Genomic DNA, 18,371 nt, shown 5'->3' on the forward strand with positions numbered 1-18,371 from the left:
CCAAACGATTATCTAAAAAATATTTTATGCGCATTTCTCTACTTCATAAAAAAACAAACATTTATATAACTTAACATATACAACTTTAATTTTATCACAGCTCCAATAACCTAACACCACGATTTGATACAAGAATTATTAGAGGTAGTCATGTTAGTTTAGTATTTTGTGTATTTCCATATTTTTTATACACAAATATTATTATAAAAAATAAACAATAAAACCATTGTAACTTTATTACACCTATAATAATCGACCCAGACGTGATAGTGTCGTTGTCGTAATTTTGTTTTGCGTTTCTTATGTTAAATATATCTTATATTATAATTTTATTACAGCTATAATAATCCAGCCAAACGATTAACGCGGACATATTTTGCGCGTTTCTTTACTGCAAGCAAAATATAAACATTTAATGCAAAGAATCATACATTATAATGCAACTTCCTTTTTGTTTTTGTACCAATAATAGTTTGCCCTTCAGTAGTTGTTGTAGTCGCCGTATTTTGTGTTATTTTGTGTGTCTGTTTGTTGTGTTTCTCAATTTCATACAAAATATGAACATTATAATAACGATACAGCTGTAAATTCATTACAGCCAAAACCAAGCCATCGCCTATATTAAATACTTATGTTTCTCATTAAAATATAAAAATAAAAAATTAAACACATTCAATACAAACAAATATTAATTACGTTAGAATTTTGATTTTGTTACAGCTTTTATAATCTAACAAAACGATTTGCCACCAAAAATATGTACGTTACTACTCAGTAGAAACAGCTGTTGTAGTTGTTGCATTTTGTGTGTTTCTCTTACAAAACACTAATATTATATTAAATGAAAACTTGATTACAGATATGCTACAAAAAATAGGCTGCCCAGTAGACATATTTTGTGTATTTTTCTCTACATTATACAAAAACGTTTACAATTAAATGATACAAAATAACAGGCTACAATATAAATACTACAACAATTATGCTGTACAACTGTCATTTGATTATAGCTATAACTGGCTCATCTATGCAAATTTTGGCTACAAAATGTATGCAGGTGCAGCAGTGACAGTAGCATTTTGAATGTAATCTTCTATTTCATACAAAATAATGATTACAAATAATATGACATATATTATATAACTGTAATTTAGTTAATTAGTTATAACTATATAACCAAACCCCAAAAAATCCTGCATATGTATTGGTATAAATTAATTAATTTACGACATAAAAATCTTACTAATACAGCTGCTACAACAAGTAAACATCAAATAAAGTCCTCAAACTAAACAAATAAATAAATAAAATCAACAGGGACACTGTTTAATTAACAGTGATGATGTCATTCATCCTTTATTCAACTTTTATAAAATCCCCACCAGCAGCATATTGAGCATGATTGAATGAATAAATGGATGGATGGATGGATGGATGGATGGATGGATGAATAAATGAAGGCCTCTTGTCTTCACAGTTGAGTCAGAGCCTGCAGCTGAAGGCTAACATAGCCCATTTCCTTTTCTCCCAAAGAGACTCCACCTCATCCTTGTGGAAAAACGAAACACTAAAAATACTAATATTTCTACAATATGTCCTTTGATACTTTCTTAACTTGATGTTTTCACACCACAAAGTAACATGAAAATCAGGTTTGTTTGTCACAGGAACCTGAAGCAGTTTGTTTCCTACAGGAGGTAAAATAACCATCGGACTCCTGTCACACTGTAGCTTAGCATGACTGGTGTGTGTGTGTGTGTCTGTGTGTGTGTGTGTGTGTCTGTGTGTGTGTGTGTGTGTGTGTGTGTCTGTGTGTGTGTGTGTGTGTGTGTGTGTGTGTGTGTGTGTGTGTGTGTGTGTGTGTGTGTGTGTGTGTGGAGGCATGATCTGCATATTATTGGACCCACATTAACAACAGATATACAGCAACAACACAATAACAACAACAACAGTAACAACAAATAGAGCCGTTGGGCTACATGCACAGTTTATAAAAACAAAACAAGAAGATTTTTCTCCTGTTTTAGGAACAAAAATACAAAATATTTAAGGTCCCCTCTTTGTATTATTTTAGGGGAGACTGGATTGGTTGTAACACGGAGACTTAAGATTAAACACCACATGATTATCTGTGTGTCAGAAACACCTGAAACACACTGAATAACTCAAAAAGTATTTGTTTATTGCAGTTTTTAATTGTAAGTGTTTTTTAATAATTGGCATTTTTAAATTTTGTAGTTAAAATGTTGCAAATTTAACCTAATTTTCTGTTCCAACTTTAATCTAAATAGGCTATGGATAGACAAAATATATTTCAGCACAGCCTGTTCTTAGTCTGAACTTTTCACATACCGCCGCTTTGTCAGTGATTTCAGCAACAGATACTGACCAAAATGCTCTCATCTCAGTGCATCACATATTGCCACTTTGTCACTGGACTTTTGCGTCTACATATTACACTCTATGTATCCTCCTGCATCTGTTCCAAGATGCCGCAACCAACACTGGGTTGTCAACAAACGCACCCTAGAGGTATCTTCCAGTTCCTTATAATATGTCAATACCAGCAGCATTTCAACCTGACGCTGCCCAATGGCGTATCATACAGCCGCAACAGGTTCCATCCAGCCACATTATCAACTGACGCTTCCTGCAGCGTATCATACTGCCACGTCAGGTGCTGTAAAGCCAACTGGCGGTAAATCATAACACAGCGCACAGTTCTGTCTGGCTGCATTACTGATGCCATCTAGTGGCATATCATACCACCGTAAAAGTGGCTTTTGGAGGCCGTATCTTACACCAAAGTGGTTATATTTGACAACTTCAAAGGGAGAACTGACTGCAATGACACAAAAAGGCACCTTTTGTGGCAATATGATACACTGCTGGACACGTCAGTAGATAGGTTTATATTACAGATTTGCACAAAACTTTTTTCAAAATGTCGATGAAACACAATGTGGAGCTGACTGTGTTTCCACTGAGGGATGTTCTGTAACTTCTCCTCTCGTGATAACATCCCAGTAACCATGGCGACGGATGCTCAAAACATTAGCAGCTTTATTTCTATTGCAGCCACCACACTAGCCGTGATTATTTCCAATCCAAGGCCACGTAGGCGTGTTATGGAGCCGTGATGGAAAGGCGAGCCCCTTATATGTGGGAGCGGCCACGTATGAGGGATTTCTGGGAGATGTAGTCCACGATTTCACAGAGGAATTGTGGATTCAAAACTTTCTCAGAGTTATGTGATGCAATAACAGCTCTTGTAGCTCCTGCTGCATCATGGGAGCCAGTTCCTACTGACAAGCACATAGCCATAGCATCATGTGACCTAGAAACGACTAAAAAGTGTTTCCATTGCAGTTTTGTAAAATATGGCTTCACCTAAAATACCACCTCATGTGAGCGCAAAAACTGTCTTGCAATAAATTGGAAGTTTTTCAAAATTGACATGTTTCCATTAGGTGTATGTTATATTTGTAATTTCAGTTTGTGCAATTTGAGGGTTAATAGAAACCCGCCTAGTTTCAAACAGTGCTGGTAACAAAATAATTCAGGTTGCTGGAAGGTCTCTATAGGTCGGGCGTGAGGGGAGGTTGATGGGTCCATCAGACCCTGGACTTTCACCTGGAGCCTGCTTGTTCAATTCTTTAATTCTAAAGATAACCACGTGCTTTCGTTGCACAGGGAAATAAACATAGGTGCGAGTTGTTTTTTGGGTTGTTTTTTTTTTACCAATGCTGTAAGTTAATTTTGAAAAGACTGTGTGCATCATTTCCTGTGAAAACAGACATGTATTCTGAAAAGACACAATGCATTTAACCCTTTGTAACCTGAGAAAATTGGCCTGATTTCTTTAAAAGAAATGGGAGGAAGGCAATAAGTATTTTTAAAAGAAAGGACATGACAAGAAATTAGTTTTAAAATTACAAGAACTTAAAGAACTTAACTAAAAAGTTGCATATATATATGTGTGTGTGTGTGTGTATATGTATGTATATATATAGGAAATGTGCTTAAAAATAATAATTGAAAATTTAAAAAAAAAATGGAAAATTATTTTTTTTAAAAAGGGAAGAAAAGAAAAAAGATGATGATAAAGAGAAAAAGATGCTTTTAAAAAACAAAGAAATGTCTTGGAAAATTACTGAAAAGATATAATCAATAAAGATGAAAAAAAAGACTGAAAAATTAGTTTAAAAAAAGAAAAAGGAATCAAAACCAAAGAAATATCTTAAAAAGGGGGTAAAACTAGAATAAATCCTAAAATAATTGTAAGTATTTAATTGTTTTCCTGCTGTTATTTATTTATTTATTTTTTGCTTTTTCCCTTGACATTTTTCTCTAGCTTTTAAAAAGTAATTTTCTAAATTTCCTGATTTCTTGCAATTTGTAGAACATTTCAACAATTTGGTCATTGCCTTGTTTCCCAAGTTTTTCAAGAAATCGCTCCAATTTGGTTCAAAAGTTTAAATACTTGCAAAAGGCATCTGAAAGCGGCACAAGAGAAGTGATGTCTCTCCAGGGTTCAGAGAGTTAACTGTCTGATTTTGTCTCCCTCTCTTGTATATTTTAGGCATTTTTTAAAAAAAATTTTTTATCATTGTTAGGATTAGATTTCAGGCTTCTGTTGGTTCAGGTTCTTTCCCCCAAAAGTATTTTATTTCAGTTTACAAATAAACACTGTGGGAGTATTTCAGGCCGCAGCGGACGCAGCACAGCCACGTCTGGCACGAGGGGAAGCAGTTTTTATGAGGAGTTTTAGCATTAAATCATAAAACGCAGCTCACAGTTTGGCACAAAGCACAGACAATTTATGTGAAGTCAAGTATGTGTCAAGTAGTTTCAGTTTTGGACATGTGGGATATACAGCCTCATGAAAACCAGATGTGTTTTAAAATGAGCAAAGTCTTTGATATCTGCTAGTGTGTTGTTTTAATTCAATTTATGGGTCTTCTTGTGAATTTGAACATTTTATTCTGAGAGTTATATACAAGTTTCCCCGGCTGACACGCTGGATGTCTTCATTTTGTTGCATGCAGATGGAAGTTTAGAGCATGAAAAAGACACCGAAAGGAATATTTTCTTCTTTTTTTGTAGAAGTGTTTCAACATCCTGGTCTCCAAAATTTGCACAGTTTGCAGATTTCCAAAAGCAGCCGTGTGAGCTCCACAATCTTAGTTAAAGCTGCTGATGTTGGAGAGACGTTGGTCGTCTTGAGGTGTTTTATTCATCAGCTGTAGCATCACCTCCACCGATCCAAAAAAAAAAATAATACAGATCCATCATTCGTTCACGCCCCTCCTCTCCCGGATCATCAGCTTCTTCATCTTCATGCGTCTGTTCTGGAACCAGATCTTGACCTGCCGCTCTGTTAGATTCAAAAGTCCCGCCACCTCCAGGCGCCGGTCTCTGGTCAGGTACATGTTGTAGAGGAACTCCTTCTCCAGCTCCAGGGTCTGGTGTTTGGTGTACGGACACCTCTTCTTCCGGGTGGATTTAGCGTGGATCCAGCTGGCTGCAGGGTTTTCTGCAGGAGAAGAAGAAACAGAGAGGCTCAGAGTTTTACTTTGACCCTTTGAAGCCTAAACAAATTGGCTTAATTTCTTTCAAAAACCAAGACAAGGAGAAAATTAAAAAGAAATTATCCAAAAATTAAGTAAAAAAAAAAAAGAGAGAGATTACCCGAAAAAATCATAAAAAACAGAATATTAAAAAGCCTAAAAATACCTAAAAAATGCTTAAACATTTTAATCATTTTCTGTAACATTACTTAAAATTACATTACTAAAAATGTAGTTAATTTTGGGGATAAATGTTTTTAATACTCGTGAAAAGCACAAGAGAAGTGATTTTGTCCCATGCGTCAAAGGGTTAACCCCTCCCTGTCTTGACTTTCTGACAAACTTTTTCAAAAGGTCAAAAGTGACCCGGCTTCACTAAACCCCTAAAATAAAGCAGTTTGATTGAATTTTAGACCTGGCATCTATTTTGCATGAAGAAACAACCTGTCCTTCATCACAAACATTGTGATTATCCAGGTTTTCCCTCTACACAGTTCAGAAAGACTGTAGTTAATCCATGGAATATACTTGTTTTTATTACAACACACCGATCATCATTGTTTTCTTTACTGATAGCTCAAGCGCGGACATGTCCGACAGCCCGCTCCAGCGCGGACATGTCCGACAGCCCGCTCCAGCGCGGACATGTCCACCATGCCACTCCAGGGAGGACATATCCGACAGGACAGTCCGCCCCAGCGCACAACATGTTTGACAGTCTGCTCCAGCAGGTACTGGGATTATGGACATTGCTTGGATTTTAGGACATTTCTCGGATACTGGGACGTTTCAAAGATTTTGGGACATTTCTCAGATTTTAGTACCCAAACTCTATGTTGATGCTGTTTTATGCACTCTGGCACCCCATGTATACTTAAAGTATAAATAAGGCACCTGTGGTATACAGAGGCACTTGGCACTGTATGGGGGGCCAGATTTGGCCTGAAGGCCGCATACTGAGTATTACTGCTCTCTAAATACAGCAAGTTTTATTAAAAAAGGAAGTCTTGGTTTCAAACAAGATAAGAAATGAAGAAAAGGGAAAGAAGGCAAATTAAAAATAAATAAATAACATCAAAAGGTGTGTAAGGGAGGCATGGATGAAGAGAGGATGGGTGTGTGTGTGTGTGTGTGTGTGTGTGTGAGAGAGAGAGAGAGAGAGAGAGAGAGAGAGAGAGGAGTTCAAAGACTGACATAAAAATCTGAGAAACTATTCTCAGGAACCAGTTTTATGAGCTTGCCGTTTTGGGCTCATTAGAAAAAGAAACAAAAGCACACATGCTCAAAAAACATGGCTCCATAAATAAAGACAACATCCAATTATCTTATATATTTCTATTTTTTTTAAACCATTTACCGAATCTAAACCATGTTTATTAGCAGCAGGGTTGTTTATGCCCTCATTTTACCCTTCCACCATTTAAATAATATAAGATAATGTGACATTATGTAAATTTATGTCGGTGGTTTCTGATGTAGCTGTAGACCTTTAAAGATGAGAATGTTTTTGGGAGGACAGCAATAAATACAGGAGAGTGGCCAATAAAGTCTAAATCTCCTTGTGAGTGCAGGCAGTGCTGGAGAAAAGCCAAACTGAGCCTCATTTTTAGAGTTATTAAACTGCAGTTGGGGGAATTTGAACGTTTCCCTCACGTGAAATGTTTTATGGGGCACTTTAAAAAAGTAAAGCAACCAAAGAGTTGCTCACTTTTGCTCACTTTACTTCAATTTCTGAATTACTTATAATAAGAACTAAACTTCCCGGTCTCCTGAAAAGCTAAAAAGGCTAAAAGATTTATTTATTTATTTATTTATTTATTTATTTATTTATTTATTTTTACCAAAAAGCAGATCTCAGAATTTCTAATTCAATTTCTAACACACAAAAAAAGCTTATAGCAATTCAAGAGGTTTTATTTAGTAGCAAATACGTTTAACAATAAACAAATCACCATGTGCAGTCAAAATGTAATACCAGATAAATAAATAAATGTAGCAACGAAAATAATTAATCAAAAACATTATTATTGTTGTTGTTATTATTATTATTATTATTATTATTATTATTATTATTATTATTATTATTACTATTATTATTATTATTATTATCCAAGCGTAAACTTAAAGTTACTTTAAAGTTAAAATAAAAGTTATTTGATGTTTCGGTTGCAATGCTGTATTATGAAGTTACTCCTGCCAGCTACAAACGTTTACGGGCCTAGAAATTATTCAAGTCGTTTTGAAAAAAAACATGCTTATACAATATAATTGCAACATTTTTAGGAAAAAAATGTTTCGAGCATTAATTTCAAGAAAAAAACAGATTTACTATCCTGCACAAATCCGAGCAGAGAAACTTAGCGCGCGCCTACCTGCGTTTTCTCTGTAGTGGCAAATTGTTAAATAACAGCAATAGCACCTTAATTATTTTAATGGACAATAAAGTTTTATATTTTACCGTTTACAAGACATTTATAGGGCTATAAAAGTCACACACACTTACTTAGGCTGCGTAGGCCACATTCACCCTGTCTGTCTCACTCACACACACACACACACACACACACACACACACACACACACACACACACACACACACACACACCCTGTGTGTTGTCACTTTTTAACTGCTAATAAACATTCCTGAGATTGGTATATATCGGTGTTTACCGGGGTCGAGCGGCTGCTTTGTTTTTCTCTCCTCATCCTCCTTTTTGAGCTCCGGCTTCCTCCCGAGCTCCTCCACGGTCCCGAGCCGCTCGAGTACCACCTCGGTCGGGCTGGCGAAGCTGGACTCCCCGGGGCTGTCCTGGGACGGCGGGGAGCTCTCCGCTTCCACCGCTTCGTACCGCGGGTTTGGATCGGAGAGGTCACCCTGGGCGGGGACGCACCCGGGGAACCGGCCGCGTGCGTTAGGGAGGTCTCCGAGTTTGGGGTGGCCCCCTCCCAGCAGCGGACGAACCTGCTCTCCGAGCCCGCGGAGGGCGCGAGGTGCTCGGCGTGGCTCTGCGGCTGCGGGCCGTAGTACGGGTGGTGGTGGCTGAGCAGCGGGTGCGGGTGGAAGAGGCCGGGATGGAGGCGCCGGGGGCGGGCTGCAGCTGCGGGGAAGAGGGCGAGGAGGACGCAGAGGTGCTCGCCCACGGAGAGAAGCCGTTCAAGCTCGTCTGTTTGTTGGAAAAATGTGAGAAATCCGAATGTGTGCGCCGGGGGTCCCCTCCTCCTCCTCCGCTCTCCGGGCTGGCTTCGCACAGCCGGCCGCCGAACCCTGCAAGCCTCCCGGGATGAAATGTGCACCGTACGGCTCCTCGGTCTGCAGGCCCATCATGGAATAATAATTCGTTAGCGACATGTTTATTTTATTATTTCAATAAAAAAGACACTTAAATGCGACTGTAAAACGTTAGATGGGCTGGTATAGTGGCTTACATCCTCCCCTAAAATGGTAGTATTTTTTTTTCCTGCCCTTACCTTTTCCCGGCTGCCCATTGGTTACACCGCGGATCACATGGTTAGACTGTATTTACCCGGTATTGGAAATAAATCTAATGGCTCTTTTGTGCTCAGAAACGTGATAGCGGGCCCTCAGCTGCAGCCAGATGGGCCTGATGGAGCTCACAGCCTCAGAGCTCCGCGGCTCAAACACACTTTTACAGGCAGAATAAAAAGTAGCAGGGAGCCGTTTACAAGCTTGTTTAAAGTGTGTGTGTGTGTGTGTGTGTGTGTGTGTGTGTGTGTGTGTGTGTGTGTGTGTGTGGTATTGCATACTTTCCGCACACAATTTGCACTTTTCTAATTTGCGATGCACCTCGCTCCATGATTGAAATTGTGATTTTCGTATTTTGGCTTCACTTTGTCTTGATAAGTGATTTTCTTGATCTTGCAATGAAAGCAGTTTGTATTTCTAGAAAGAATTAGACGAAAACGTTTCCTCTGAGGTCATATTTTTGGCGTTATGAGCTTAAATTTGCGCATGCATCCCCAATGATACAGACCTCAGTTGGATTAATTTAACTCTTTAAAAGAGCAAATTGGTTTGAAGTCTTTCAAAAACACATTAAGAAGGCAATGAGCAACGCTAAGAAGAAATTACCCCCAAATTAACATAATCAGTAAAAAGTGAAAAAAAAAAAATCACTTAAAAATAGTAGGCTATTTAACAAAAAGAAGAAAAGACAAAAAAGAGAAATGGCCCACACAAAGTCACTAAAACTTAAGAATAAGAAATAAGAATTCTTTACCATGATTTTAAATAAATTTTAATTAAAATATTTATTTTTTCCCTGACTTTTTCTGGGTTTTTTTCTGAAATTTTACCTTACAGCTTTTTTAAAATAAGAGAAATCTGTGAATATGTATGAATTTTGAAAATGGGCGTGAACTCATTTTTAACTACTATTAGATCGTCTCAATGATGCATTGTGATACATCTGTATCTAACAGTTGGTCAAATGATAAATAGTCACCCAGATTATTTAAGATGCTGAAAACTGTGATTCATAAACCACATGTGGCCTCGTGCCCATCGGTGTCTCCATTCACCGTCATTGTGTTCATATTTGAATATAAAACTAAAATCCTATTGGCTGGAGGAGAGAAGAGGCGTGACTTAAAAAAACAAACAAACTTTTGCCAAATTTTTCACAGCCGACCTTGATCACTGCGCGCTGCGTCCTGCGCGTCCTTGGCGCCATCTGCAGGCCGGATGAGTTCAAACTGTGTCCTCGCGCTCTGCAGGAGGGACTCCCAAATTATATCATACAAAATCAGATCTGTCAACAGTCAGAGCACTTTTTATTTAGCTTTTCATCATGTTAGTCTGAGCTCTCTAAACTGGTCTCAGGAATAAAATAAACACATAATCAGCACTTTATAATATAATATAATATAATATACAACTGAAGATTCAGATCGGAGGGGATGCTATTGCAGAAAAACCTGCAGGTGGCGGTGTCACCTCTGGAGCTGGAGGTCAAGCTGTGTAAAAGTCATGCAGGCTGACATATGAAATTCATATTCATGAAATTTATATGGCACACTGTAACACGTGATGGAAAGACATTGGTGACTTTTTTATTTTAGTGTGTTATATTTTTACCTTGAAATATATAGAAAATGTATTATATAATAATTATTATTATTTAGATTGTTTTTAAATAGCTAGGAATAAATGTCAAAACCTTGATCATATCTACATATTTAAATTATGTTACAAAATTACTATAATTTTTAAGCACTTTTCCCAGGCCATTTCAGAGTGGAGTGGAGAGGAAATGCCCCCCACCCACCCCCAAAAAATAACAAGAAAATAGTAAAAAAATAAATAAATAAATAAATAGAAAAAAGAGTTTGAAAATGCAAAAAAAAACCCCTGTGCTTTTAAAAATGTAGTAAATCTGTAATCTGTCTTAATGTAAGTAGTAATTATAAATATAGGGTTTTTTCCTTAGCTTTTTTTCATTTTTCCTTGAAATTTTCCCCTGAAAATTTTGCCTAAAAATACTAAATATACTTATTTCTTTAATGTGTGGAACATTTCTTATTTCTCGTTGCATGTTTTCTCATATTTAAAGATTTGTGAAAGCCGTCTGAAAGAAGCACAAGAAAAGTGATGTCACTCTGGGTTTCAAAGACTTAATTTACAGAGGCTCAGATGTGGAAAACTCATATTTTAAAATTAACACAGCACAGTCCAAGAGAGCTGTAAAACGTCTGTTTTAATATTCCCATTTTTATACTTAGGGCTTATTAATTAATTCCATAATTTATTTATTTCATTTCAGCTGAGCAACAGGGAGTTAAAGGTACAATAATTCTCTGAAACACTGTCCTGACGTGCAGTAATTAGTGCAATAATTCAGCTATGGCAATTATTCAGCTGTGCAATATTCTCTAGTATTTATATCAGTTTATAACAGTATGATTTTTTTTTCACAATCTCTGAGATATTTTCAAAGCAGTGTAACTGTAAATATATAGAAAACATGGGAATAATATTACTTCTAGTGATAATATAAATTTCGTGGTCACAGATTGGCATATGTTGGTATGCAACAGATGCAGTGTGACAGTATTTTTATTTATTTTTTATCTTTCTGTTTTACCATGAACTGAAATCTCATCCGTTAGGTACAGAGGCCAATATTTATTTATTATTATTTATTTATTTATTTGCAACAAGATAAAATATGTATAAATAAATCATTTAAAAACGTGTCTGTGAAAGAAGAAACTCTAATGCAGTGGGTGCTTTGGGGCACATTTGCAAAATGACAGGAGGCCAGGGGGCAGTTGTAGGAGCCCAATACATGTTTCTTAGATTTTAGGACATTTCTCGGTTTTTAGGACATTTCTCAGATTTAGGATTTAAGAACATTCCTCAGATTTTATGACATTTTTAGAATTTTAGGACATATCTCAGATTTTGGGACATTTCTTGGAATTTGGGACATTTCTTGGATTTCAGGATGTTTCTTGGAATTTGGGACATTTCTAGTATTTTAGGACGTTAGTATCTTAGCTAGGACATCTGTCGGGGGTGTGGCTCTTATTTTGATCAACAAGCTCTAGTCTGATGCTGTTTTTCGCACTCTGACACCTTAGACTAAAAGTACAAAAACAATTTTCCAGTATCAATCATTTTTGTTTTTATTGTGAATTAAGCAATGGTTGAGGGGCCATGTGGCACCTTAATTCAGGAGCCAGACTTGGCCCCATAAGTTGAGTATCTCTGCACTAGTGGTTGAGTTTATTGTAGGTCATTAGGCTGTTGAATACCTTCAGCTCCAACACAATCTCTCCTTTCATCTCCCTGTCTTTCTTTTTACGTCACACACACACACACACACACACACACAGTGAGACAAAGACAGAGACAGCAGACCGTCTGTATTGCCCCAATAAAAGTCATTAAGTTGAGGAAATGGTGGTTGTGACAGTGTGGTTGTTTTGTGGTTGTTTTGTGGTTGTTGTGCGGTTCAAGGTTCATCTGCAGCCTTGGACTCACTGTGTGTTTCAGTGTTGTTCAAAGTCTGGGTCGACGTAGGCGCCATTCACTAATTTTTCTTATTTTTCTGTTACAGTTTGACACTAGCCTCGGGCAGCAGTTAATAACCAGCTTTTTAGTTTACGATTCAGGCATCATCCAACTGAAGCATGAGCCTATTTAAATGTGCTTCTGGGTATTATTGTGTTGCATAAGTGATCACATATGATGTTCCTTTAATTTTATTATGTGAAAACATTTAGACAACAACACTTTGTGAATGCCCCCAGATATATTCTTATTTTAGAGGACATTTTATTTTATATAATAAACTTGAAAAATATGAACTTTGAGACACATTAGGTTTCAGTTTAAAAAAAGCCTTAGATTAGAAATACATTAAAAACACTTCAAAATTGTACCTTAATTTTTAATCAAACTACATCAAATTAAGGATTACACACTCTTCTAAATAAAAAAAATCTCTTTAAACTCTTTCAAAACACACACTTCCTCTTAATAATCCCGTCTGTCTGTCATTCAGAAGGTTATCTAATAATTTAATAAATTCAATCTTCAAGTACAGATTTTCAAGGGGTGCAGTAGACATGTTAATTTAATTTTTAATTTTAATTTTCTTATGTAAAAACATTCAGACAACAACACCTTGTAAGTGGCCTACATATATTTTTAATATGCATTTTATTTTGTATAACAAACTTAATAAGTGTCTGAACTTTGAGATGAACTAGGCGGCTGTAATTAAAAAATAAATCAAATTCAATTATAAAAATAAAGTAAATCAATTATTAACTTGCCTTCAAGTGCATGTATATATTCATAGGTGCAGATTTTGGAGGGTTGCAGTCGATGTGTCCCCTTCAATATTTAGACATATGCCTTTCCCCCCACCAATAAAATCACAAAAGTAGCAGAGTACTTTTTATTTTGACAAAGTTAAAGACATTTACATGCATAAATTAATGCAGCAAAGGTCAACATTGGTGCATAAAGTTCATTAGAGTGCAGCAAATTAACTGTTTTATCCTCATTGTTTTTATTTTTATTTTTGGGAAAGGAACCCCAAACCCCCGTTTCATATGCACCTGCTCTTAATGTTGAAGTTAAACATACACCCTGGAAATAAAATGCATAAAAAATATAGACTAAAATACAATTTTATAATGTTGCAACAAATGCAAGTATATACAAGTGGCATCAAATAATAACTCTGATAATATTATGTATTTCAATATTTAATTAATCACAAAACAAGTTATACGATTGCACTTATATATCTGTATGTAGTCATTATTTACAATCTTGTTGACTAAAATCAAAATGGCCCATGCATCAGATATTAGAATAATATATAAAGATTGTCTTTGCTAAATTGATCAGATTTATATGCTGAATAGATGGTTAAATTAGATATATAAAAGGTATTATTAACATCACTTATAAGCAAATTCACATAAACAGTGAGATGAGATGATTAATAATTTTAAAAACTGTAACATTAACACACAGACACATCATTAGACTGTCAGCAGTGCAAATAGACATCAAAACACAAAAAAAGATCAAATCAAATCAAATACTGAAAAGAAATATGAAGTTAGAAACACATAATTGAGCTTTTAAAGAGCTGCGTCTGCATTTGATGTTTTTTAAAAAATATATATTTATTTTTCTTGATGTGAAAAGGATAAAGAATATTTGTTGCCATTCCTTGGTGTTTATGGTGCCCTGAGGCACAGGAAGGGTTAATTTCTTCACAGTAAGCAGCACAATGTCAGAGAGAAGTCAGGGTCAAATAAGGCTAGAGCAGCAAGAGGAGTGTTTTCTTGATGGAAAGTCAATAAAATCAGGATTGAGACAGAATATTTGGTGAAGAAGTTGTTGTTTTTTGATTGTTCAGAAGGTGTTTGTATTGAGAAAAACATGAGGCCTAAACTGGAGCCTTGGGGGTCTCCTGTGGTAGCAAGAAGGTACTGAATTTGTTTTTTTTATGTATCTGCTTACTGAAAGTTGAAAACGTGTGTACAGCTGTCACACAGTTTGTGCATGATGCTGAAAGACAGACTGTCTCCTCCCTCTGTCCCCCTCGGCAGTCCATCAGAAGAGATGGTATCCTGTGTGGTACAGCACTCTGTCTCTCTTCAGTTTCTTCTCTTTCATTCGTCTATTCTGGAACCAGATCTTTACCTGTCTGCAGCAAACAACACAACACAAAACAACACAAACAGGTTTTTATTATGTGATTTCTCTGAGCTGTTCTAGCTGAGTTAAAAAAAAGACGCATGCAGAAACACAACAAAATGCAGTGATTCTGCTCAGATTGTATATGATTTCAACATATTAATGAGCCAATACATATCTATCTATCTATGCACATACAGACACGCATGCATGCATACACACACATATACGTATATATATATATATATATATACATACATACATACATACACACACACACACACACACACACACACACACATATATATATATATATATACATACATACATACATACACATACACACACACACACATATATATATATATATTATATATTATATATATATATATACATACAAACACACAATGCTCAAAAACATGGGAAGAAGAAGAAACGACTCAGAAATCAGACAAAATTAGCAAAATAAGATAGGTAGATAGATAGAGATAACGAAAGAAAGAAAGATGCCATGTTAAAAAAAAGTACAAAAAAACAACTGAAAGTGCTGAAAAATTAAATAATAATAATTCTTTCCCCCCCTGTAACTAATTCATTAAGAGAATTATAAAAATAGCTCTCTGGACGTTTTCATTAGTCTGACCTAAGACCGTGGAGCAAGGTTAGATGTGTCTCTTCGCCCAGGCCTAAGTGTTCTCCTGTGTCCAGTCCAGATCTGATTAAATAATTACAAACTGCACGCACCGGTCTGTGAGGCGCAGGAGGCGGGAAAGCTGCAGGCGTCTGTCTCTGCTGATGTAAACATTGAAGAGAAACTCCCTCTCCAGCTCTCTGATCTGCTGCTTGGAGTAAGGACAGCGCTTCTTCCTGCTCACACAGGCCTCTGCTGCAGAGAGAGGGGAAATGACAGGCCCAGTAAAGCTCTAACAGTTCATAAAAAACCACAAAAACAGAATTATGATCCAGTTATTCTAATATGGCCAACCTGTATGCAAGCTCAAGAAAGTGATGTTGATCCAGGTTTTAAAGGGTTAATAAGTGACCTTCATGCTCTGTGACTGTAAGAGTCTATGTCAAGATTTTTATGGATTTGTACATCTGCAGTTTGTAGCGAGTAGTAGAAGTGCTTATTTTGACCCACATGCATTTTTCCGTTCGTGTTATTTTTAACTATTATTTTTCAAAACTTATTTTAACTTCACTTTTTATTGTTATTCCCTCTTTTTGGCTAATTTTCATGTAGTTTTTGCTAATTTCTGGGACATTTCTCTACTTCTTCCCGTGTTTTTGAAAAAAAATAAAATAAAGCCAACTTACCCAGGTTTCAAAGGGTTAAAATTGACAACAAATGTAGAGAAAAATTAGCAATAATTAACTTTAATGTGTAAATTGATAAATAATTTATGGACTCTACTTAACACCTGGAAATTACCCGAAAAAAGTGCTCTAAAATTACGTTACAAATTTACTATAATTTCTAAGTATGAAGAAATATTAGAAATATAGTTTTTCTCTACCTTCTTTCTTTTTTCCCTTGACATTTTTCCTTTTTCTAAAAAAAAAATAAAATAAAAAATGATTCTCTTAATCTTCTAATTTGTGAAACAGGTCTTACTAAGTTACTCATTGCCTTTCCCCCATGTTTTTGACAGAAATTGCTCAGAGCTCAAAGGTTGAAATACTTGAAATGCATCCAAAAGCAGCATAAGGATGTCGCCCCAGGTTTCAAAGGGTTAAATTATGTGTGCTTTCCACTCACTGGAGGCCTGATTGTCTCCTCCGCTGCCGCTGGATGAAGGCGCATCCTCTTGGTCCTCCTGCACGGCCTGCGGTGACTCTGACCCCGCCCTCACCGCGCTGCTCTCCCCGCGGTCGCAGCTCGTCCACTCGGCGGCCTGACGCGCCTCTCTCTCCGGTTGGCTCCCGGGTGTCGCTCTCTGATCCGTCACATCTTCTGCGCACTCCAAAAACTGGCCGAAAACTGGCGGTGGGACTCGGCTCCTCTCCTCCGGGAGAAGGAGCTGCGAGTTGGAATTGAACGCCGCGTATCTGCCGGGGACACTCCGCGGGTCCCCGGGAAACGCCTGTGCGTAAAAACGCGCCCCGTAAACCGCTCCGCCGTACAGAAAGCTGTCCTTACAGGCGCCGAATATCGTCTCTGACGGGGATAGTGAACTCTGGTGATGAAGAGCGTCCCCCGGCACGTTGACGCAGGAAGTTGGCGCAGAGGTGATGGCACGGTTCGCCTGGTGGAGAGTCCATTTCCACGGAGGAGCAGGCTCGTGCTGGCGGTAGCCAAAGTCAGACTTTTGCGGATAGGCGCAGCTTTGTAAATACATTTACTAATTAAGATAATTTAAATTCTAACAGCTCAAATTCTTACAGTTTGGCCAAGAATGTCACAAAAACGTAGTTTGAACCTATTTCCACACGCAGTTTTTATCACCCTAAAAGTAATCAAACTTCAAATAAACTGAGCTCTGCATGCTGATCTGCTGCCCTGAACGTTAAAACAAGAAACGTAAATATCATATACCCCAGTCTAAATAATAAAAAAGCCAGTCACGTGTCTCCATCTCTCCCAGTGAAACCAGCTCTGTGTCGTGTGGAAACAGAGGAAAACAGTCTTTGACCTTGAGCCCAAACTGGATCTGCTGAGCACAATTAACTGAAGGCTGCGCTGCACGTCTCTGCGGTCAGGCCATGTCAAATCCAAACCACACACACACACACACACACACACACACACACACACACACACACACTGACCTAAAAATACTGTAGTTAAGCCTTTTTATTGCATTCTTTAGAAAACATAAATACATCGCCAGGAGGCGGAATTTAAATTGAAACAAGCATTGAAGTGTTCTGCATGAAGCCTGTAATAAAAAAAACGTTTTTTCAAGCGCACAGAAAAACATTTTTGGCATGCACACTTAACGTCATAAGATCGCTGGGATATTTTGGACTTGTAAAGCCACAGCCCAGACAGATGTTCAGACTTTTTTGAATATGGAGGACAAAAAAGTCAGTTTTGGGCATAAAGTAAGGGGGGGTCTTAAATGTAATTTAGAGCCTTTTAAATGGTTTTTATCTTCTGTTATCACCCGTCCTGTCCTGTGTGCGCCCACGCAGGCTCAGAAGTAAGGCTGATTCATGTCCGTTTTGCTTAGTCATCTCTTAAAAATACTCGAATATTGTTGCTTAGTGATGGACAAGAAGGAATTTGGAGCAACAAACTCTGATCTTCTTCCTTTTCTTTTGGTGATATTCGTATGCAGTGATTCTCAGCTTGCTCTGGGGGACACATTTGCAAAGTCACAGCATACCCATGTTTCTAGGATTTAAGGACATTTCTCGGATTTAAGGAAATTTCTAGGATTTAATGACGTTTTTTAGGATTTTAGGACACTTCTTGGATTTTTGGATGATTTTAGGATTGTAGGAACATTTCTATGATTTTGGGACATTAGGTTCTTAGCTAGGACCTCTGTCAGGGATTGCGGTGTCGTTTTTCCCCCTTGTATGAATAACTTTATTTTCGTTGTGAAATACAAAATGGTTGGTTGGGGGTCCCCGGACATCCCATCAGGGGCCAGATTTGGCCACCAAGTACT

The 18,371-nt window shown here is 37.2% G+C and overlaps 2 protein-coding genes across 2 annotated transcripts; both read right to left on the reverse strand.

Moving 5' to 3' along the window:
- Positions 1 to 4,664: 4,664 nt before the first annotated feature.
- On the reverse strand, positions 4,665 to 8,919 carry LOC121954353 (homeobox protein Hox-D9b-like). The gene is given in 5 exon segments (XM_042501803.1): positions 4,665 to 5,536; positions 8,241 to 8,469; positions 8,472 to 8,641; positions 8,644 to 8,763; positions 8,766 to 8,919. Coding segments are annotated over 5 exon segments (918 nt in total). The 3' UTR covers positions 4,665 to 5,291.
- A 5,399-nt stretch (positions 8,920 to 14,318) lies between these two features.
- Positions 14,319 to 17,093, reverse strand: LOC121954816 (homeobox protein Hox-D11b-like). The gene is made up of 3 exons (XM_042502524.1): positions 16,514 to 17,093; positions 15,499 to 15,640; positions 14,319 to 14,764 (listed from the first exon to the last, which is right to left on the reverse strand). Exons 1-3 carry the CDS (start codon positions 17,091 to 17,093, stop codon positions 14,671 to 14,673), a joined length of 816 nt encoding a protein of 271 aa, XP_042358458.1. The 3' UTR covers positions 14,319 to 14,670.
- Positions 17,094 to 18,371: the final 1,278 nt, after the last annotated feature.

Source organism: Plectropomus leopardus, chromosome 15, assembly GCF_008729295.1.
Source record: "Plectropomus leopardus isolate mb chromosome 15, YSFRI_Pleo_2.0, whole genome shotgun sequence".
Lineage (NCBI taxonomy): Eukaryota > Metazoa > Chordata > Actinopteri > Perciformes > Serranidae > Plectropomus > Plectropomus leopardus.

What these genes read in the sequence shown, in the direction of transcription:
- LOC121954816 (XM_042502524.1), bottom strand. Translation starts at nt 17,093, where the DNA reads ATGTATTTACAAAGCTGCGCCTATCCGCAAAAGTCTGACTTTGGCTAC. An exon ending in AGGAGACAATCAGGCCTCCA is followed by an intron (nt 15,641 to 16,513) that starts GTGAGTGGAAAG and finishes CTCTCTCTGCAG; the next exon opens with CAGAGGCCTGTGTGAGCAGG. An exon ending in CTCCTGCGCCTCACAGACCG is followed by an intron (nt 14,765 to 15,498) that starts GTGCGTGCAGTT and finishes TGTTTGCTGCAG; the next exon opens with ACAGGTAAAGATCTGGTTCC.